The sequence below is a fragment of the Nematolebias whitei genome, chromosome 10, assembly GCF_014905685.2.
Source record: "Nematolebias whitei isolate Nwh7 chromosome 10, NemWhi1, whole genome shotgun sequence".
Classification (NCBI taxonomy): Eukaryota; Metazoa; Chordata; class Actinopteri; order Cyprinodontiformes; family Rivulidae; genus Nematolebias; species Nematolebias whitei.
Window position 1 is genome coordinate 1,984,954 of NC_056507.1, and position 22,834 is coordinate 2,007,787.

The 22,834-nt window shown below is 41.2% G+C and overlaps 2 protein-coding genes across 2 annotated transcripts in view; both read right to left on the minus strand.

Moving 5' to 3' along the window:
* Positions 1-22,834, minus strand: part of lrp5 (low density lipoprotein receptor-related protein 5) — a 398,826-nt gene that overhangs the window by 118,931 nt on the left and 257,061 nt on the right. The window lies entirely within an intron of this gene.
* On the minus strand, positions 1,009-22,322 carry ppp6r3 (protein phosphatase 6, regulatory subunit 3). Its single transcript, XM_037683233.1, has 16 exons — positions 22,091-22,322; positions 19,207-19,333; positions 17,874-18,107; positions 14,827-15,013; positions 14,551-14,688; positions 13,308-13,373; positions 13,108-13,220; positions 11,618-11,731; positions 11,337-11,463; positions 11,065-11,217; positions 10,223-10,369; positions 9,355-9,419; positions 9,160-9,275; positions 5,418-5,503; positions 2,148-2,234; positions 1,009-1,110 (listed from the first exon to the last, which is right to left on the minus strand). Exons 3-16 carry the CDS (start codon positions 18,098-18,100, stop codon positions 1,009-1,011), a joined length of 1,728 nt encoding a protein of 575 aa, XP_037539161.1. The 5' UTR covers positions 18,101-18,107; positions 19,207-19,333; positions 22,091-22,322.

Consider the following 22,834-nt stretch of genomic DNA (forward strand, 5'->3'; position numbering starts at 1 on the left):
AGGGGTGACCAATGGAGCAACCAGAGGGGTGACCAATGGAGCAACCAGAGGGGTGACCAATGGTGCAACCAGAGGGGTGACCAATGGTGCAACCAGAGAGGTGACAATGGAGCAACCAGAGGGGTGACCAATGGTGCAACCAGAGGGGCGACCAATGGAGCTACCAGAGAGGTGACAATGGAGCAACCAGAGGGGTGACCAATAGAGCAACCAGAGGGGTGACCAATGGTGCAACCACACCGGTGGCCAATGGTGGCCTAGGCACACAATAGATTATTATTTGGCCACCCCAATCATTTGAGGAAACTATCTGGTTGTTGGTCTAATTTGTCTATGTGTCCCTGTGATGGACGTGTGACATGTCCAGGGTGTCCCCCATCTCTTGCTCAGTGATGCTGGGCACCAGTGATCCCCGTGACCCGCAAAGAAAGAAACAGGTAGATGATGGATGGATAGATGGATACTTTAAAGCAATATAAAAACTTGAAAGCATAGTTTCTTAAAATGATGGGGGTTGTCAGTATACATCTCTATAAGGTGGTGGATATCAACCCAGTATTTTAAACTTTCTTGCTCCTAGATGCAGCCACACACCAAAATGGAAGTCAGTACCTCATTTTTCAAATTTTCACGTTTACAACATGCATGAACGGACGGAGGGAGTATTTCCAATTTCCCCCGTTTACTTTGCGATGGGGGACAATAAATGGTAATGTTAGTGCAAAATCAGATTTGTAATAACCATTGCTATTAATGGCATCTTCAAGTCTGTGATTTTTAAACACAAGCTTCATATTTAGGTCATTCAGGACTTTAATCTCATCTTGGAATCAGAGTGATGATCAATATAGTTTTTTTAGATTTAACATGTTTCATTCCTGACAAAGAGGCAAATATGTAATTCATAAATGATTAAAACCTCATCCACCAGCTTGGTTATGTCTTAAGTGTCGTGTTATTTCAATGGCACACAAAGTTCAGACAAGTGCAGTCATGCAGGATGCGTACTCACTCCACAACGTCGTCCTGGTCAGCAAACTCTTCATCATTGAAGCCGAACTGCTCAATAAAATTGGACGTCATTTGTTGCATCTGATAATCAGAAAAGGCCTGGCAAGACCCAGGACCATTGATAATGATATAGTCTTGGATCTACACAAAGATGGTCATTACTTGCAGAACAAAAATAGAGCAAATGCATAAATATGGACAATCTTGACAGAAGAGTGTGAAATATGATCTCAGTTCTGATAAAAATAAATAAAAAAACTGGGATTGGGTGTAAAATGTACATGAGAAATTCATGCATCAGTTTGTAAATAAGATTGTGCAGAATTTTATCTACATATCAGTATCAAACCAAGTAAACCACTGTGAGGTGGTTCAAGGTTTTAAATCTTTGCTATGACAAGAAAAAAAAAAAAACAGATCTGAGGTCAACCTGGTGCTTAACACCAAGCTGCTTCAGTTTTACTACAGGAAACATCCAGAGAAAAACCGAGGTTTAAAACGTGTAAATGTGGATTAGCCATCATAATCCATACTCATACGGGATTTCTGGATGTTTACAAAATAGATCAAATTAGATACAGGGGAGAAAAACAAAAGTCATGGTGATAAAATCAAACCTAGGATTTTTGTCAACTGTTCCATCCCATCACTGTGCGTTTCACTAAATTTAGTTTTCTAATCATGATTAGTAATTGAGTACACTCATCCAAAGCACGGTGGAGAGACGCTTCAGTGTTGTGGAGACTTTTTTATTTTTATTTTAAGGCCTGTCTACACACATAAGAAAAAACAAAAACAGAGGGAGACTCTAGATATGAGAACATGGAAGTAGCTCAGCTTTGATACGAGTCTTTTATTGACACACAACACCCAGAATGACAGAAACACCAACCAGTGCCAAGTGTCAAAAGTTCTGGTCAACATGAGCTTAGACTTTCTAAAATGAATCTTTGCTTCTCGTCTACAGTCACAGTCCGAGCTGCGACGTGTCCAGCACAGATTGCTGCGTTCGCTTTCTAAAGCAGCTTTTCAAGTATCTGCTGCCAGTACAGGTACGTATTTTAGCATTCTGTAGCAGCTGTATGTCAATAAAACCAGTAAAGCACCCAAGCTGAGTCTGTGTGTTCAGGTCCTACCTGTTGAAGCGAGGAGTCTTGGTGAAAACCACCATCTTTAAAGTCCACCTCATCATCGCTGGAAGAATGGATGTGATGCGTGTTCACCTGCACAAACGTCCATTTCAGAATGAAAAGGCTCGGCTCTTTCAGAAACTGAACTACACCTACTTTGTTGATCTTCTATTGAACTTGTTTACAGTGTTTTATTTCTTATTAAATATCTGTAATACGAGGCCAACGCTATGCTGCGCTTCATGAGCGTGCACGTACAGTAGTCCCTCGCTACTTTGCAGTTTTTCAACTTTTGTCTACTTTAATATTACTCACGTGATTGGGACGATACGAGATAAAACGTTAACGAAAAAATACTTCAGACAGGCACCGCCATTTTGTAGTTTTCTTTCAATAAGTCTACACTGTAACACCAGTCAAAAGAACTACATTACCCAGAAGCCAACAGTGCTTCCAGCTGCTGCTTTCTTCCGAAACGGAGGTAAAGTTTTGCAACGCAAATCTACGATATCTATCAAGTTCACAGAACTGTCAGGAAAGCCTCAAATAATCCTGAAGCCGAGCTCAAGTTGTATCTTCACTGGTGACCTGGTCTGCAGTTGATCCGGACTCAGTGTGACCCAGATCCTGGGGGCTGCAGGCAACATATTCTGGTCACGCGATGCTGGTCCGGATCGGGCAGAGGTGGTGGACTAATCCTGGGCAGCCTTGCGTGCTGAGTGTCCTTCCTGGAGCAGCAGCACGTGCACATCGACCTGGACGGGGTGGTGGGCTTGTCATGCTGCAGGGTAGCTGAACGGAACTGAGCCAGACCAGAACTGAGCTTCTGCAGAGCTGGTGAGTACTCATAAAATTTTGCAGTGCTGTGCAGTACATATACGCATGTTGTTAAAATGACTTACAAATAAGCCCTGGCTTTATCATAAAGCCCAAAGCATTTCCACACACGATCAAAGGTACCCCATCTTTTTGGACCTTAAAACCAGGGGCTTTGGCTTCATCTTTCATAAGAAAAGTGCGAGATGGCATCCGTTTCCAAAATAAGCCCGTGCTTTTTTCATTTACTCTTTATTTATCCAGGTAGTCTCATTGAGCCAAGAGAACTCATTTTCAAGAGAGACCTGTTTAGGGAGCAGACGGGGGTTAAGGGTCTTGCTCATTGGCCCAAAGTGGGGCGAATGAGGGTGGGGGCAGGTGTGGATGCTTCACCTACCCCACCCACATTTTTGATGTTGTCGGTACTGGGGCTTGAACCGGCGATCTTCCGATCACAGGCCCACCTTCTCCAACCTCTGCGCCACCACTCCCCGATATGTTGAAAACTAGTTCAGGCCTGTAGCCCCCCTCCTCGATCATAATTTTGAACGTGTTGATCACGTACTCCTCGGCTCCTGCTGTATCCGCAGAGGCAACATCTCCGTACAGAGAAATGCTCTCAAGTCCAAAGTGTTTCTGAAATTTGACGAACCAGCCCTCGCTGGCACTGAATGGAGTTGATCCGGTGGGCAAAGCACTCAAAAGTTCCACTTCAGCGTCGTCCTCCTCGTTGTCCTCTTCGTCATGCCCATCATCGTTGTGAACGTCCCTTTTGGCTGCCAGAACATCATGAAGTTGTTTGGCCTTTGTCCGGATGGTGCTTGTATCCAGCGTGATATTCTTTTTACAGCAATCGTTAATCCACACGGCTAATGCAGATTCCACCTTCACAATCGTCTTATTGCGGGAAGTCACCACCCTCTGTGCGGCGGTGTTGAAAATCACTGCTGCCGTAGACCCGATATTCTTCTCATCCTTCTTGATATAGCAAACCGTAGATTTGTTGATCCCGCAATGGAGGCCAACATCTGCGTAGGTTCTCCCTTCCTCCAACATGTTGAGAAGCTCCCACCTTCTCTTTTATGGTAAGCACCATTCTCTGGAGATCGGGATCGTTATCTGAAACCTTAGAACGCGCAGAACACTTGGGTGGCATCGTAAGGCTTCAAATAAATTTCCCAAAAAAGCACAGCAAGAGAGCAGACGAACTGCTAGGGTTCCTGAGCCAATCAGTGCCCGGGGTACAGAGCACCATGCTCCGTTTGGTCGCCTTCCAAGAATCAGCCAACCGTGTGTCGTGTACAGTCTTACACTGAAAACCAGCGAATGTTGGACCGCGAAGTAGCGAGGGACTACCGGAACTACAAAGTTGCTGTACGTCGTCAATATTCTCTCTGCGATTAATCTGTTTACATTAAAGATGTGTGAAATGTGTGAGAGAGTCACGTCCCAGAGACAGTGTGAGCGTTGCAAAGCATGCTGGGTAGGAATTATATGTGCAATTTTTCTGACTGTTCACAATGTATCCGAGTGTGAAAATGTGTTTTTCATGTTATTTCCCTGTTGTGGTTTGGTTTAATTTCTGCCAGTGCCTGTTAATGTCTGTAAACTGACACCACGAGTCTGAATTAGAATTAGATATGAGGCGGGAAGCACTGCGAGGGTGGTGATGTCACCGAGTGGTGTTTAGCTCTTCATAGCGTAGCATCGCTCTGTGTAAATCACCATTCTCCTGTAAGCTTTTAGAGTGGAGAACGGTCTTTTAAAAATAAAAAAATTGGAGAACCTCCGCTAAACGGAAAGTTAGTTCCACTAGTAGCAGATGAGCGGTACTGTGCCCACCACTGTCTGTAGCTTAGATGTTTGGTTGTACGTTGTGTTAGTCTGTTTTAGTCTTTTATTCATTTTTTCGCCTGTTGGCCAAGTTATTATAAAAATTGAGATTTAGTTTTCAAGTGACTGACCTGGTTAAAAAAAGATTTGATTATTACAACAAAGCATACAGCACACTCTTTCAACGAGCATATAAAAATTAAAAACTAAAACCAGATCGTTGAAGCAACTTTTAGAAAAAAAACATTTGATTAAAAATGCAATGTGTAATAAGAGTTTATAAAGATAAGGAACTCTCCATTTATTAAACTAATCCAAACTTAAGTCACTTAGAAAACCAGAAGAAAAACCAGAAGACAGCGATTAATGACTTCCTGGTAAGCTACTGTATTTTTTTGGTTTTTACCATAAATAAATTACTGTACGTATGTTACAGGTACGTATTTAATTAAGTTTTTTAAAACTTTCTATGTACATATCTCATGTTACAATGTGAACACCCCATATAAAAAAGCGTGGACTAAATATGTACAATTATTATTATTTTATTTAGTGGGTGCGACTTATATTCGGTTGTGCTTAATAGAACGTAAATTACAGTAAGTTGATGTTTCTGCGGCTACTCACCAGGTCGACGGTGTTTCGTTTGTTTGTGTCGGCAAGCTGCCCAGAAATTAACGCCTCCCACTTCTCTCTGGCCTCTGAGGGTAGTTCTGCAACACAAAACACTTATCAGCAAATTAGTTGCTCCATGCTTTATGAAACAAATCATAAATCAAAACGTTCGGCTCTTTCAGGACAATCCTGCTGTGACTTTTGGTGTTGGTGCAACTTTAGCTGTTTGAAATATTTAGCCTTTTCTGACTTTTTTGTTCTCACAGAAAATGAACTGAGCTCATTTTCCATCCTTCAAATCTTTAGATGTGTTTACCACCTTTTACTGCTCCTTTCACAGTTTGTTCTGCTTCAGCTTCTTTCAGCTTCCTGCTGAAAATTTAAACTGTTTTCAGCTACTTTCAGCTGTTTTTTCAGCCGTTTTGTGCCCAATTTCAGAATATTTCTGCTAACTACAACATTTTTGTGCTTCTAACTTCTTTCTGCTAAATTCAGCTTATTATGGTCCTTTTAGCTTATTTATGAAAGTTTCAGCTTTTTCTGATATTTCAGCTACTATTTAGCTGTTTTCATGCTAATTTTAGCTTTTTCAGCTAATTCCACATTTTTTTACAACAATTTCAGTTTTTTCAGTCTAATTCAGCACAAATGTGCTCTATCCACATCCTTCTTGTAATTTAAGCTTCTTTCTGCCCTTTTAGCTACTTTTCAGCTGTTTTTTTTTTTTGCTAGTTTCTACTTTTAGTAAATTTCCACTTTTTTGTGTTCATTTCTGCTTCTTTCAACCCAACTGGGCAAACATGTTCTTTCTGCTTTCGTCTGCTACTCTAAGCTTGTTTTACCTTTTCAACTAACTTTTTAGCATGTTTAGTTAATTTCAGCCGTTTTCAGATAAATTCAAGTTTTTCATGGTCATTTTTGTAACTTTCAACATAATTAACTTATTTCTGCTAATTTCAGCTTGTTAGGATCCTTTCAGTTTATTTCTCCTAGTTTCAGTTATTTCAGCTATCATTTAGCTGTTTTTATGCTAACTTTCACTTGTTCAGCGAATGAAATATTTTTAACACCTATTTCAACTTTTTGCACTAATAGTGCAAAAACAATACGCCAAACAACAGCAGCACGAACATGAGCCTATGTGAGCAGATGAGAACGAATGAACACAGCAGCGTGAAATAAATCAGCAGCATGAGATAATCAGCAGCACATATAAACAATCAAGTGGCATTACAGAGATTCTTTTTTCCACAGTGATTCTCCTGGTTAGAGAGTCATGAGTCTAATAACAGCCTCAGGGTAGAAGCTGTTCCTCAGTCTAGTGCTTCTACACTTAATGCTCCTCAACCTCCTTCCTGAGGGGAGTGGGGCAAAAAGTGTGTGCTGGGTGAGTGAGGTCCTTCATGATGCAGGTGGCCCTCTTCCTGCATCTGGAGGTGTAGATGTCTGATGGTGGGGAGACTGACTCCAACAGTCTTTTCACCTATCTTTTTATATAGGCGTGTTTTTCCATTTCAGCTTCATTTCAGAATGTTTTTAGCTAATTTCAGCAAGTTCTTCAGCAATAAATAATCACATTGCATTTTCTCAGGAAATGTAATTTCTCTAGTTTGTATCATCTACTTTTTTCTAAAACCCTTCCTGTCCATGCTTCTCTCTCATTTGTGTTCTGCTTTTCCAGACCTGGATACACGACCAGCTGTGAGAGCACGGAGCTGTTTACATCCTGATTTGGAGGAAAGTCAATGGATTCTGCAGCCTGCATGGAGCTCAGACCGTTATTATTTAATCAAACGTTACTTGTGCAAATTACAAGTGAGTTTTTGCTCTTTATATTCAAACTGAAACAATTTTGTCGGGACGAGACGAGAGGCGAGACTCCACAGCAAGTCCAGCCAGGAATAAGTTTTTTCCTCTGGTCTGAGTGAAATATTTACTCCAGTAAATCTTTCCAAAGGCTCAAACATAAAAGCAGGGCACAACTTAGAGAGTTATTATAAAAATAAAATCAAAGGTACAGGGAGGTAAGAATAAAACATTACCAAGAGGAATGCATCATTCAATATGATAAATATGGGATTAAGTTGTATTTATTTATTGTACATATCTGCAAACTCAGAAGGGATGAAAAAGATGACAAATAATGCAAGACAGACGTGCATTCATTTTCTCAGATCGTTCCCGTATCGCTCCTGTATTTTACGCTTCATGCACAGACCCGTTCATTTGTTCAGAAATAATATTTCTTATGACGCAGCTTTCATGTTAAAAGCGATGGATCTGGCTGTCGAAGAAACGGCGCTGCCGCCCGTAAGCTTTGCATCAACGCGTGTCGATGGTCGGGCAATGGAGTCAAGCCTGTTACATGTTTTAATAAAAGCTTTAAAATTATCTCTGTGTGACAACTTCCTTTGTACGGTAAATATACGTTTAAATACCGGGATCTCATTTTAAGCTCTGCACGGAGCAGAGGACACAACCGGAGGGGGGGCTCTTCTCACTTCCTCCCTCCTGCTCATATGAGCTCTGCAGAGTAAAAATCACAACAAATTTATTTAGAAAGTACATTTAAAAACAGCAGCTGTTACCAAAAGTGTTTAGCAATAAAATCAATGGTACTAATTTAATGAATATTTACCGCATTTTACTGGTACTATTTGACCTCTGGTCACATGACCTCAATAAGACTTCTGGGTAATATTTATTGGTATTTAATTTTTTTAAAATAATTTTGGTTACGTAGGTATTTGGCACTTTTCTGTCCAGTGATTATAGTTACTGTGTTCATTCTGTAGGTTTGATGGTTTCGACCATGAGTCACACAGCGAAGCATCAAGAAGACTTCTGAGCAAGTGTTGAAGCTAGATGTTGTGAAGCGCCATCCAGTGGCCGATTCTTGTACTACAAGAACACGAAGGCGTCTCCCCCCCCCTCCCCTCCCCCCGTCGGAGGAACGTTGTTTCTTAAAGAGAAATGATGCCATCCACCCTGCCTCTGAACGCCTCCACCCCCCAAAAGAACTCTTCGGATCTACGTGAACCACGTAAATGACATGTTTTAGTTTGAAAACGACAAATTTTGCTGAAAAGTGACAAGTTTGCAGGTATGATCGTAATGTGGCTGATTTCCCCTCAGGAACATGTGTGCAGTAAAATTACTGAGCATCTGAAAAAACTTACAAAAAAAATCTACTAGAAGAATCTTTAAGCTTCGTAAAAAAAATAAAAAAAATATATTGTTTATTGGCTGCACCTACAGAAATCTAAACATGGAAAAGATAAATATGTGGCTGATTTTCCTCCAGAAGGTCTGCCAAGGGTTAAAAAAAATAAAAACCAATAAGGCTCAAAAGGAAACATTATACCAACAAAAACTTATTTGTTTAATGAAAAGACAAACATCGTCTATAATCACCTACTAAAAACAATATTTACAATAATTATAATCTAATAAAATATGGATAATTGATGACTAAATATACATTTCTTCTAAAACAAACCGTGTAAAATCAATGACAGGAATATCCTGATGCATGCTCAATAATCCAGGTAGAAAAATCCAAAAAAGTTAAATCTGGTCCTCTGGACATTCAGAAAAACAAAAAACAAAACAAAGCAAAAAAATATAGAAACGTTTCGTCTCTCATCCGAGAGACTTCTTCAGTCTGAGGAGCTGTTTTCAGCTCAGTCTCTGAATCTCTCAATGACAGGAATGTTCCTGTACTGGAGCCAACAAAGATGAAGTGAGAGCTTACCAGAGAGGAGCTGCTGGATCTGCGGTCCGTTCGGGCCTTTCTCACTGTTATGAACTATAGAGTTGGCTATTCTGGTGAGGTGACCCATGTAGCCTCGTCGCCGACCGCCTTCTGCCCTAAAGTGCACGAGCAAACCAAATTAGGAGTCAATTACGGTAAAAGTTTAGCAGTAAAAGCAGCAACAAGAATACTTACTGCTCTTTTTCATTGGAGTGCCAGGCGTCAACGATTCTTTGGATTAACTGGCACTTCTGAAAGAGCTGATGGAGACGCATACTAAATCAGTTTGGACCGCTTAAAGTTTGTTTTTATTCTAAGAGACAATCTGTTGTCTGTGGGGGGACAAAAAAAGACAACTTCTATCAAACACACACTAAGAAGAAAATAAATGGGATTAGAGCCCTTCAAAACATTGAAGATACGACTAGAATTCCTTCCCTCCGAACTTCATTCTGAAGTCGGGTCTTGGGGGCAGCATCTTGAGCAGCGAGGTCTGGACATCTCTTTCCACAGCCACATCTTCTGGGAGGACTCCGTGGTGTTCCCAGGCCAACAGAGATGCAGTCTCTCCAGCATGTCCTGGGTCTCCTCCTGAACCACCTCAACTCGCTCCTCTGGATGTGGAGGAGCAGCGGTTCTGCTCCGAGTCTCTCCTGATAACTGAACTTCTCCCCCTGTCTCTGAGGGAGAGTCCAGCTCTGCAGAGGAAACTCATTTCAACCTCCTGGATCCACAAGCTCATTTTTTCAGTCTCTACCAGAGTTCATGACCAGAGGTGAGGGGAGGAACGTAGATCGACCGGTAAACAGAGATCTTTGTCTTACAGCTCAGCTCCCTCTTCACCACAATGGACCGGAACAAAGTCCACAATACTGCAGACACTGCATGTGTAGATCATCGTCGTGTTGATATCTCACCAAGAAAAAATCTTGACATGTTGAATATATTTATTGCTCAGCTCTGATTTGAGGTGTACATTGACCTTCAATCCAATTCCCTGTTCTTTAAGTGCAACGTTTGTAAACTCGATAAAGAAACAATGGTTTGTGCACATCAGTCTTACATGTTGGATGAGAGCGCTCTCTCTCACGTGTTGCTCTCCCTCTGCTTGGCTTTCTACGGGAGCAGGAGGCATCGCTAGAATCATTGCGGTGCAGATTTCCACCTGAATATGGAGGAAGTTGTTCCAGATGTATTTGAAATACATATCCTATCGAAAAGAAGAAGAAAAAACACAATTACAGGAGAGGGTTTACAATTGTTTACATCGTGTAGGGAAGTCACCACGCACTGACGTAGTTGTGTCGCGGCGCTTTCTGTCCGGGTTGAAACTGAAGCGGCCGCTTCAACACGAACAGAAATAGAAATGCGTCAGTGAAACTCTGTAATCATATCAAATATTGAAAATGTGCTTAAAACTCAAATCACCGTTATTGAATAAAAGTATACCGTGACATATATCGATATCCGATTGTTGCCCGGCCCTACGTACCACAGCGCTTTAAGGTTGTTGATCTTGATTCAGGAATTCTGATCAATTATAGACCTACATCTAATCGAACATTCATCTCAAAAATTCTACAGAAAATAGTTGCAGGTCAGTTGAGTAAACATCTACAAAGACATTTATTTGAGTTTCACAAAGGACTAACAGTTATTTATGGAGTTCCTCAGGGTTCAGTAAAAGACATAAAACATGGAGGACCCTTAATTTTGCGTATATAAACGTATTCAGTGCACTAACGAATGACCAGAGGCAGCTTAAGGAGGGACTGTCACCATATTGAAGAGCCGTTTTGTAAAAAGGATTCAGATAAACTCCTCTTGGAAAATACGTTGCAGATGTTTCCTGATATTTGGGTGGTTGGCGTGTAAAGGGTGAAAAAATAAAAAAGCGTTACTCACTAGTACAATTCCCAGTGTGTTGAGGTTTATGAGTTCTGTGTTGATGCTGTGAGTGTTGCACTGCAACAGACTCGCGACTAGTCGGACCACGTTCAGCCTAGTGTTGCCCACGGGTGGGTCGAGCACACCCCAAGTAGTTTTCATAACAATTTTCTGAAGGTGGAGAACAAACACCGATCAGTAAATATGACTCAAAGCTTCAGAGTGAACGACGCTGATTGAAATTAGAAACAAAACATCAACTGAAACAGATCACATCAGATGTTTTTTACCATGGGGGGTTCAAGTAGCAGCTGGTGAAAGTCTTTGAGACGAGGTCTCACAGCCTCCAGGATGCTGTGGTTGACTGAGAATGAAGAGTGGGACATCCCAGGAGGACCTTCCATATGACCCTCGAACCTGCAGCACAGAGAGAGGAACACGATGACTAAAACGTGCCGTGTGTGTTAAAAGACTAAAACTGTGTGCTGCAAAACAACGGCTGTAGATTAAATTATCCCCAAAGTTTATCTCATCAAACTTTAAAAAAAAAACATCAGATAACAGGACATACGCTGGTCTTCTTGTTTCAAACAAGGTGAGCAGAATCTGAATCACACTGACAATTGCAGACTCATTCTTCTCCTTTTCAAAAATATTAGAGAGCAGCTGCTCCACCGTCTCCTGCCTGAGGAAGAACAGAAGATGATGTAAACGGATTCAACAGAAAATGGATAAACACCAGAATGAAATGACAAAAACGTAAATGTTGCAAACCTGGCCAATCAGTATTGGTTAACTATTAACTCAGTTGTGTCAACAAACTAAATAAAACATAAAATAAAACAAGGCTCCTGCAGAAACCTGGCCCTGTGATGGACTTGCGTCCTGTCCAGAGTGTACCGCCCGGTCGACTTCCATCTCTCTTAAGATTCACGTGTTAAACTTGGTAAAGAAACTGGAAGTTAAACTGGGTTTATTTTTCAGAAACAGATTCTGTCTAACCCTGAATGTTAGGAAACACCTTGTATCTGTGACTTTCCTTCCCTCCATTGATTACGGTGACATTATTTACATGAACGCTCCTACAAGAACCCTGCAGATGTTGGATGCTGCAGATGTTGGATGCTGCAGATGTTGGATGCTGTCTATCATGGTGCACTAAGATTCATAACTGGCTGTAACTACCGTACCCACCACTGCACCCAGTATTCACTGGTTAACTGGTCACCATTAACTTCACACAGACTCTCCCACTGGTACATTTTCATCTTTAAATCACTTCTTGGTCTGCTGCCTTCATACATCTCCTCCTACATGTCTCTGTGTGAGTGCAGCTACAGCGTGCGCTCTCAGGACATTATTACCTGCAGTGTTCCCTCAGTGAGGACTGAACTAGACAACAGGACCTTCTCCTGCTCCGCTCCTGTTTCCTGGAACATCCTGTAAAAAGATCTGAAGCTCTCGACCTTTGACCTCTCTAAGTGACTTCAAAACATCTGATAAGTTCCTGCAGATGTTCCTGTTTTTAGTTCTCATAATCTAGCTGTTTTTTCGATATGTTTCCTTTTAATTATAATTTTGTTTTCAATTGTAAAAAAATAATTGAATGCATCATTTGTGATCGTCTATTGTTGTCGTTGTTGTTGTCCACTGTTGTCATCATTCTTTGTTAAAATCCAGGTCTCTCTTGTAAATGAGTCCTCGTGGCTCAATGGGACTAACCTGTTTAAATTAAAGGTTGGATGAAAAAAGAAAACTGAGCTTTTTAGTTAGACGTTATTGGTTTAACGCCTATAAAACCTATTTGTTTGTTTGTACACGGTTATCTCTCAGATTAGTAATTTTATTGCATATTTTGTAAAATGATAATAAAATTACTATATAATGAAAGACTAATGGATACATGATGGTTCAGACTGGACCCAAGAGTCTGAAAACTTAAAAAAGCTCAATATTTCCATGAGATGAGAAGCTAGAAATAAATTCACAGGTTAACATCAAACAAAGGTTACTAGAAAAGACAGACATAAACTAAATAAAAAATAAAATAAAAAAACATACTTCTCAAGTGTGGCCAGCAGAGGGTCAGGGTCTGAGTAACCTTGGACCTGAAACATCTGGTCTCTGCTCAGTCTGATGATCTCACACAAGGACTGAGAAGCATTCGAGTGTTTCTGTGTAAAAAAACAAAACAAAACACAATTTCAGAAAAAAAGAAAAGTTTAGGTGATAAATAAAATATAAATGTGTGTAAAACTCACATCTTCATCTTGAGAAGGCTGTACCATGTCGACTAGTCTCTGAATCACCTTCTCCTCGTTCAGCCACTTGAAAACAAATCAAACATTAAAATCCATTATTAGGACAAAAATAAAACGTATTCATCACCTACAGAAAAATGTGAAGACATTTTAAATGGTACAAGCTTAGATGTGGTCACTCTCGTCCACTGATCAACAAATACGGAGCGCCAGCCTCACGACGTCCTGCCCACTTCCTGCCATCTGATTATTACTTTTTCAAACCCCTCCCTGATGGGCCAGATTCTCTAAACAGAACATTCTACTTGTTTTTCATGGGGAGTTCAAAGGTCAATTAGGGTTGGATGAGTTGAAAAATACATTAGTCAACAGATTAGAGTCCTTCAGACAAAACATTTTAAATTATAAGGAAATGCAGTGGCTCGTGCATCTGCACGTGCACGCATCGCAGCACCTCAGCAGCGAAACCATTTTTGAAATGCAGCTGATTTGACCGTCAAAATGCATTTATTAAGTAAACGTTAAGACTGAGACACACCTTTGCTATAATTTCGAGCAAACAAATAATTGTTTGAAGTGTTAATCTTGTTAAATTCTTGTTAAAGTCCTCCTGTGCACGCTCCCGCCACCGCCATTTGGCAGCCCATTGATTTTTGGCACAACATTTCCGGGTCGTCAGTGGTGACGCACAATAGATGCGACGTATACGGCGAAGGGACACATTTATAGATTTTTACACTTTATTAGACAAGTATGGACTGATGCGACTTATCGGGCGGAGCGACGTGTATGGCAGAAAATACAGTATATACACGTTTTTTTATTATTATTATTACAGATCAAAACATTTATGGGGCAGGTGGTGCCACTGGGTGGGGTGCAGTGCCCCCCTCCCCCTTGTATAATGCATTGCACCCACACCTAAGCCACCCACCCTCTGGATCCTGCCCTGACATCCTCAGAACGTCAGGATGCAACTATGTGCTGGAAAATCATACAACCATGGTACACCACTACCACGGGAGCCATGTTGGCAGTTCCCAGGATCTCACGAGCCGCCAGATGTTCCTGTAGTTGTTGGAGGGTTCATGAGTATGGCTAATCGTGGCATGCCATTTATTTATGATGCGATACTGGGTTTTAGAGTTTAGTATTTTCTGATGCAATACTCATCACGAAAATTGAAAACCACTGGATTATTTTCAGTAAAGCTAAAAAAAATAAGTGCTGCGCTGTTACCCACGTTTAAAACATCCTGTCGCAGCTGCTGTGGTTCAATGCACGTGAGCATTCGAAGCAACAGGTCCATGATGGCCGATGTCCCGATGTGTTTGATCATCAAATCTACAAAGTCCTCCCTCTTCCTCAGAAAATTCACTATCTGTTAAATCAAAAAACATGATAAAAATCAGATAAAACCTTCTGTTAAATATGAAAACCACTACAGGACATTTAATTATTAATGATCAAGACATTTAGGCGTTTCTGTAATTCTATTATTGTGACTCTTCAGACTCACCTGGTCAGGCTTGCGTCCAATAAGAATTGACAGGACTTTGGAGAAAAAGCTGGCTAGGAGTGGATTGAGAGGTGGATTATTTTTGAGGAAACCGTAGAGCTTCATGAGCAGATTCTCATCTTCTCCCAGTCTGTCATTAATCTGGCTCACATCTGATGTTAACAGCTCGCATGAAATATTGGGATACCTAAAAATAAAAAAAAAAGCTACTTTTAGTCTCAAGACATAAAATATTGTGGTGTACTGAAGTTTTATTTGTTGATATAATCAAACATTCCAGCAGCAATGCTTGTGTACAGAAAAATTAGCATAAATGTCAAAGATATCAAAACTAAAGTGAGAAGCAGAGATGACGGGATTTAGAGCTCAAAGCCAATAATTAAAATATTTTCCACATATAGCCAGAATTGTTGCAAATGTTGCTGGAACTAAGGGAAACGTGTATTAGAGCACTGAACTTTTTTCACTTTCATGCCTTTATGCAAACAAACGGGACATCGCACTTGAAAAATAATAAAAACACAAGTGGGATAATCTTTTTCCAGGTGTTGACCCTCAATGATTAACAAAATTATTCTCCTGTTTAAGTGTAGTTGTAATAAGTTACCTTAATTTCCAGACTATTGAGCGCACCCAAATATAAGCCATGCCCGATAAATAAACAACAATAATTTTGTACAAGTACAGTGCCTTGTGAAAGTATTCGCCCCCCTTGAACTTTTCAACCTTTTGCCACATTTCAGGCTTCAAACATAAAGATAGAACATTTAAATTTTCTGTGAAGAATCAACAACAAGTGGGACACAATCGTGAAGTGGAATGAAATTTATTGGATGTGTCAAACTTTTTTAACAAATAAAAACTGAAAAGTGGGCGTGCAGTATTATTGGGCCCCCTTGTGTTAATACTTTGTAGCTCCGCCTCTTGCTGCAGTTCCAGCTGCAAGTCTCTTGGGGTTTGTCTCCATCAGTTTTGAACATGGAGACACTGAAGTTCTGCCCATTCTTCCTGCAGAACAGCTGGAGCTCAGTGAGGTTGGATGGAGAGCGTTTGTGAACAGCAGTCTTCAGCTCTTTCCACAGATTCTGGATTGGATTCAGGTCTGGACTTTGACTTGGCCGTTCCAACACCTGGATACGTTTATTTGTGAACCATTCCATTGTAGATGTGTCTTTATGTTTTGGATCATTGTCTTGTTGGAAGATAAATCTCCGTCCCAGTCTCAGGTCTCTTGCAGACTCAAACTGGTTTTCTTCCAGAATGGTCCAGTATTTGGCTCCATCCATCTTCCATCAATTCTGACCATCTTCCCTGTCCCTGCTGATGAAAAGCAGGCCCAAACCATGATGCTGCCACCACCATGTTTGACAGTGGGGATGGTGTGTTCAGGGTGATGAGCTGTGTTGCTTTTACACCAAACATATTGTTTTGCATTGTGTCCAAACAGTTGGATTTTGGTTTCATGTGACCAGAGCACCTTCTTCCACATGTTTGGTGTCTCCCAGGTGACAAACTTTAAACAACACTTTTTATGGATATCTTTGAGAAATGTCTTTCTTCTTGCCACTCTTCCATAAAGGCCAGATTTGTGCAGTGTACGACTGATTGTTGTCCTATGGACAGACTCTCCCACCTCAGCTGTAGATCTCTGCAGTTCATCCAGAGTGATCATGGGCCTCTTGGCTGCATCTCTGATCAGTCTTCTCCTTGTTCCAGATGAAAGTTTAGAGGGACGGCCAGGTCTTGGTAGATTTGCAGTGGTCTCATACTCCTTCCATTTCAATATGATTGTTTGCACAGTGCTCCTTGGGATGTTTAAAGCTTGGGAAATCTTTTTGTATCCAAATCCTGCTTTAAACTTCTCCACAACAGTATCTCGGACCTGCCTGGTGTGTTCCTTGGTCTTCATTATGCTCTCTTTGAACAGAACCCTGAGACTCTCACAGAGCAGGTGCATTTATACGGAGACTTGATTACACACAGGTGGATTCTATTGATCATCATCAGTCATTTGGGACAACGTTGGATCATTCATAGATCCTCACTGAACTTCTGGACTGAGTTTGCTGCACTGAAAGTAAAGGGGCCCAATAATACTGCACGCCCCACTTTTCAGTTTTTATTTGTTAAAAAAGTTTGACACATCCAATAAATTTCATTCCACTTCAAAATTGTGTCCCACTTGTTGATTCTTCACATAAAAATTAAATTTTATATCTTTATGTTTGAAGACTGAAATGTGGCAAAAGGTTGAAAAGTTCAAGGGGGCCCAGTACTTTCACAAGGCACTGCATGAGCCACACTTTCTACAAGCCGCGGGTGTCCACGTTGTAACACGTTAGTTAATAGTTACACAGATTTTTTAAAAATATTTTTAATTAAACACATGCCGGTAACATACACAAATATGTACAGATCAGCGCCCAGGGAGCAATTGGGGATTGGGTGTCATGCTCAGAGACACCACGACATGTGGGAATGGCTGGGGATCAAACCTGGGACTTTTGGGTCCCAGTCGGCTGCCCTACCTCTACCCCATCTTGCCACCCCCCACATCTTCCTCCTGCGAACTATGGAGGACAGCTTGTGCTATCCTCCAACGAGGGAGGTGTGACCTGTTCGGTAATTTCATTGGTCAATTTTTTTTAACCTTTATTTATACAGGTAGTCTCATTGAGTCACGAGGACCCACCCCCCCAATTGAGATGTGTGTTGGGCAGCTAAGTGGGTGACCGGGTGTGACGAGGCTAAATCTTTTGGTGGAATGAAGTAGCCCATCAAAAAATAAAATTTAAATAATCCATAAATTAGCTGCAGCCCTGTATAGACTGTGGGGTTAGAAGCATGTGAAAAAGTAGCAGCTTATGGTCTGGACATTACAGGACGTCATGTTTAAAATAAAGCCCATGAAATGTGTCTCTGCTTTGAACAAACAGCCCAGAACTGGGACGTGGCAGCTTGTTTGGATTACAGTTTATAGAATATATTGAAATTGTAAAAAAAAAAAACAGACATGTCATTTTGTTCCCTTTTAATATTTCTCTTACTTGTATTTAACCTTCTCTTCAACATCAGCACTAGGCTCCTGTGTGATGAAGGTGACCAGGTCCTCCATGCACTGCGGTCTCAACAGGAAGTCAACCAACTTGTGGTTCTGAGCCTTGCACTCCTGCAAGACGTCGTCCTCGTCCATCACCTCTGTGAGAGTCACATCTTCCTTCTCTAGAAGCGTGTCAATGTGGGACGTGGTGTGGAGGTCAAATTTCCAAAACATGTTGGCTCTAAGACAAAAAAAGGAGAAGACATGAAGTAAACAAGGTGCAATGCAAACAATTTGAACTTTATGCAGATGAAAGGATGCAGGATGAAAGTGAGCAGCAACGCTGGCAAAATGAGCATACGTTTGGGGGGGGGGGGGGGGGGGATTTATCAATCTACAAGCCAGAGGGGAGTTTGCAAATTGCAATATAATGGGTTAAAAAAAATAAAAGCCCCAGAAATATGTAAAGTATCTTTACAAAATAAAAATGTCACAAAATGAAATTCCATTATTAAATAAACAAATCTTGAAATAAATAAAAATTAAATCTTTGAAAAAAAAAAAAAAAAAAAACCTAAACATTTTCTATTTAAATGTTTCATTTCATGGGAACATTTATTTATTTATTTAATGGAATATTTATTAATAATTTTTAAATAACACATTTATTTAATTTTGAATAAAATGGCTCTCCATAGATTTCAAGTATCTTAACAAAATGTTAATTATTCTGTTTAAGTTCAAAATAATTGTTGCTCTATTTTTATACCGAGAGTTTGAATAATTTTAATATTTAATTGCTACAATTTCACTAATGCATCAAAACTACATCCTTTTTTTTTTCCACTTTTCTACATTCGCCTTAGAATCTAGCCGTTTTTGTTACTTTTCTTTTTTTAGCCATCCTATTCGTTTAAAAAATAAAATTTAAAAAATAAAAATTGTATGACTTTTTATAACTGTCTATTGTTGTCGTTGTTGTCATGATTCTTTGTTAAACCAGGTCTCTCTTGTAAATGAGTCCTGGAGGCTCAGTGGGATTTACCGTCTAAATAAAGGTTGAATGAATGAATCCTAAAACACGCAATTCAAAAAGTTCATTGCTCTCGATGACACATTTATACACCATTTCTTACTAAAACCACCATATAAAAATGACGTTTAAAACCGTTCAATTCTATAAAATAATGTCCTAATCTGAAATATTTTTGTTTTCCGTTTAGCTTGATATTTTTCCAAAATAGCTGCAATTATTTTAAACTACGCTGGAACAGTTTATGGAAGGAGTGGAGATTGATTAAGACAGGGCTGAACAGCTAACTTCTCCATTCCTTGCCTACCTTTGTTTGAGTTGGAGTCCAGACAGTGGAGCTCAGATTATAAAGAGATGTGATCTAGTCCTTCAGAGTTGTGGCCCATTCCAGGGTAAGCAGATGAACGAGCAGGAGACACCAGGAACAGAAAAAACTGACGGAAAACATAAGGCAGGTCAGAGCAAATACTTTATCACGCAGTTTCTTAACTAAAAGCAAAAACAATACATCACTCATATTAATAAAATGACTTTTTATTTGACACCAAACAATCCCCAGAATCTAAATCTGCATCTCCGTGAGCCTGAACTTCACATTCAGAAACACGTAAAGAGCATATCCACACAGCAAAGGTTTCATTAGAACGTGGCTGTGCAAAATCAAAATGGTCAGTGCAGAACAACATTTAGATAATGAGACACTGCACAAACAAATCAAATGTGACAGTGCATGTTTCTACTGAGTATCAGACTTGTAAATAAAACAACATGTATCTGACGTCATTACAATCCTAGAACACAAGATTCAATCCAGTGCTGGAACACACATGTTTTTAAACTTACCGACTACAATGACTGCCTGAATATCAATAAGCTGCAATCCTGAAAATAATTTTCCTTGAAAGGATCTTTAGAACAAAATCAAAAGGTGCAAAGCTTTACAACATATTACTGTACTAAAGCAGGCATCTAGAGTTAAATTAATCCAAACTAATGTTAGATTTGGACTGCTAAAGCCAGACTTTAGGCCACATTTTAGTTAATATGCAGAAAGGGGGAGGAGTTTAAATGTTTGATAGCCACAGGGAGGAAGGACTCCCTGTGTTGTTCGGTGGAGCATCTTGGTGGTCTCGGTCTATGACTGAAGGTGCTGCGGTGAGTCCAGGGTGTGTGACGTGTTGTTCAGGATCTGGAGCAGGTTCCTCAGCATCCTCTGCTCAGACACCTCTGCCAGAGACTGCAGGTCCACTCCCAGAACTAAGGAGCTCTCTTCATGAGCTTATCGAGTCTGTTGGCATCAGCTTTCTTCACCCTGCTGCTCCAGCACATCATGGCATACAAGAAGATGTTGGAGGCCACAGAGTGGTAAAACATCTGCAGCATAGTCCTGCAGACATTAAAGGACCTGAATCTCCTCAGAAGAAAAAGGTGACTCTGCCCTTTCTTGTAGAGGGCGTTGGTGTCAGCTGTCCAGTTCATTTTATTGTCTAGGTGGACCCCCAGGTACTTGTAGCAGTCCATAATGTCCACCTTAGTTCCCTTGATGTTGATGGGAGGGTGTGCCGATCTTCTTTCTGTAGTCCACCTGCAGATCTTTAGTTTTTCCCAACATTGAGTTGCAGGTGGTTCTGTCCACCACACCACTGTATTCAGCCTACTGGTCACCAGTGATGTAGCCCACAAAGGCAGAGTCATCCGAGAACTTCTGCAGATGGCAGGATTGTGAGTTGTGCCTGGAGTCAGAGGTGTAGTGTGTGAAAAGAAACTGTGAGAGGACCGTCCCCCGAGGAGCCCCAGCACTGCTCAGTATGGTGTCCGAGGAGGTGTTCTGCAGCCTGACATGCTGTGGTCGACCTGCGAGGTAGTCTCTGATCCAGGTGACCAGCGAGTCATTCACCTGCATGTCTAGGAGCTTACTGCAGAGTAAAGCAGGTCTTATGGTGTTAAAAGCACAGGAAAAGTCAAAGAACACGACTCTGACAGTGCTGCCTGCCCTGTCCAGGTGTGTAGGCTCTGCAGCAGGTAGACGATGGCATCATCAACTCCAATGTGTGGCTGGTATGCAAACTGTAGGGGGTCCAGGTTTGGTTCCACCACTGATCCGACACGCTTAAGGACCAGCCTCTAGCGACTTCGTGGCATGTGATGTCAAAGCGACAGGTCTGTAGTCAGAGTTCAGTTGGTTGTTCTTCAGCACTGGTACCAGGCGTGATGTTATCCACAGAGCAGGGACACCCTCGTGCTCAGGCGAGAAATGTGCCAAAAAACATCGGTTACAGTTTGTCAGTGATTATTGTTAATGATGGAAAAAAAATAACTTGCACTGGATGTGATGCAATTTTAAAAACCTGAAAAACGCCTAAAAGCACTCGTCAACTTTTAAACAAATTAGTTTAATGCCAAAGAGTGAATGAAATGAGATTGATAAAACTTTTAAACAACTAATACACTGGAAATATATTTAAAGGTTGGCTTGATGGTTTGTTTCTGTTTGGTAATGAAAATGACCAGACAAGCAACGTCTTGACTGCAACGATGTGTTCAAACTCCAATAAATGAGACGGAAAACAATGATTTGGATCTACAAAACCCAAACACCACAACAAAACCATTAAGACTTCCGGGAAAACACGACTTATTAAGCCCGCATTTGTTTACAACGCGTTAAAACGTTATATACAATAAATGCGCCATTCACTGTATTTATGATTATATACGTTTTTCCGCCGATCCTGTTAAAGTGATCAGGAAAACAAACGCAGATCGTGCGCAGCAGCAATGCATTAAGACTGCCCAATACACCACATATAGGCCTAACGCTTTGGTTTGACTGAACCATTAGAACAATAACTTAATAAAGCAACTCGTAACCTTACATAAGCTGCTGGTAAATATTTAGCTCGAAGAGAAACACCGGTTCAGGCTAACGCCGCTGGAAGCTAAGCTAGCCTGTGAACGTCCTGTTAGCCGACTCAAAAAATGTTACGCCATTTAATGTAGCTATATAGTAAGTATAAGTATAAAATGCTTTGAAACAGTCATCCCCGTTTAAGTTAAAGGGGCACAAGTTTAACTGATTAACATACGGTGGTAAAACGGTAAACTGTGTTTTTTTAATGCTACCTCAACGTTAGCCGGCTGGCTAAACGTCTCAGAGGCAGCGAGTGGCCGGAGCTGGGAAGTAAACCTACCGACTGACAGCGGGGAGAGCCGGGTCTTGGTTATGTGGTTTATCCCGCCATTAGCACTGGGCCTTAAAAAACGAACGCAGAAACAGGACAAAAAAAATCCCCGCAAGGAAAATAAAGCGTTTAAAACTGATTCTGTCAGGCGCGAAACGGTTGGATAGCCGAGTGTACTTTTCAAGATGGCGGTCCCGTCAACTTGAGCGACCCCTTCCCCCACCGCAGCTGCAGCGTCTGTCGAGCTGACACCGACACCCCATTGGTCAGCTCTTCAACGAGGCCTCGAGCTCTGATTGGACGCCGGCATGACTACTTCCGGGCGACGTTTTACGGCGCTGCGTGCGTGAAAGGAGGAGGCTTTAATTTTATCCATCCATCCATCCTCTTTACCCGCTTATTCCATTTTGGGTCACGGGGGTCGCTGGTGCCCATGTCCAGCAATCACTGTGCGAGGGGCGGGGTACACCCTGGACAGGTCTCCAGTCCATCACAGGGACACATAGAGACAAACAAGACAAACAACCATTCACTCTCTCACTCACACCTAGGGACAATTTAGAGTTACCAATCAGCCTAACATGCATGTTTTTGGTCTGTGGGAGGAAACTGGAGTACCTGGAGAAAACCCACGCATGCACGGAGAGAACATGCAAACTCCACCCAGAAAGGCCCCTGGACCGGGGTTTGAACCAAGGACCTGCTCGCTGAGAGGCAGCAGCTCTACCAGTTGCGCCACCGTGCTGCCCTACA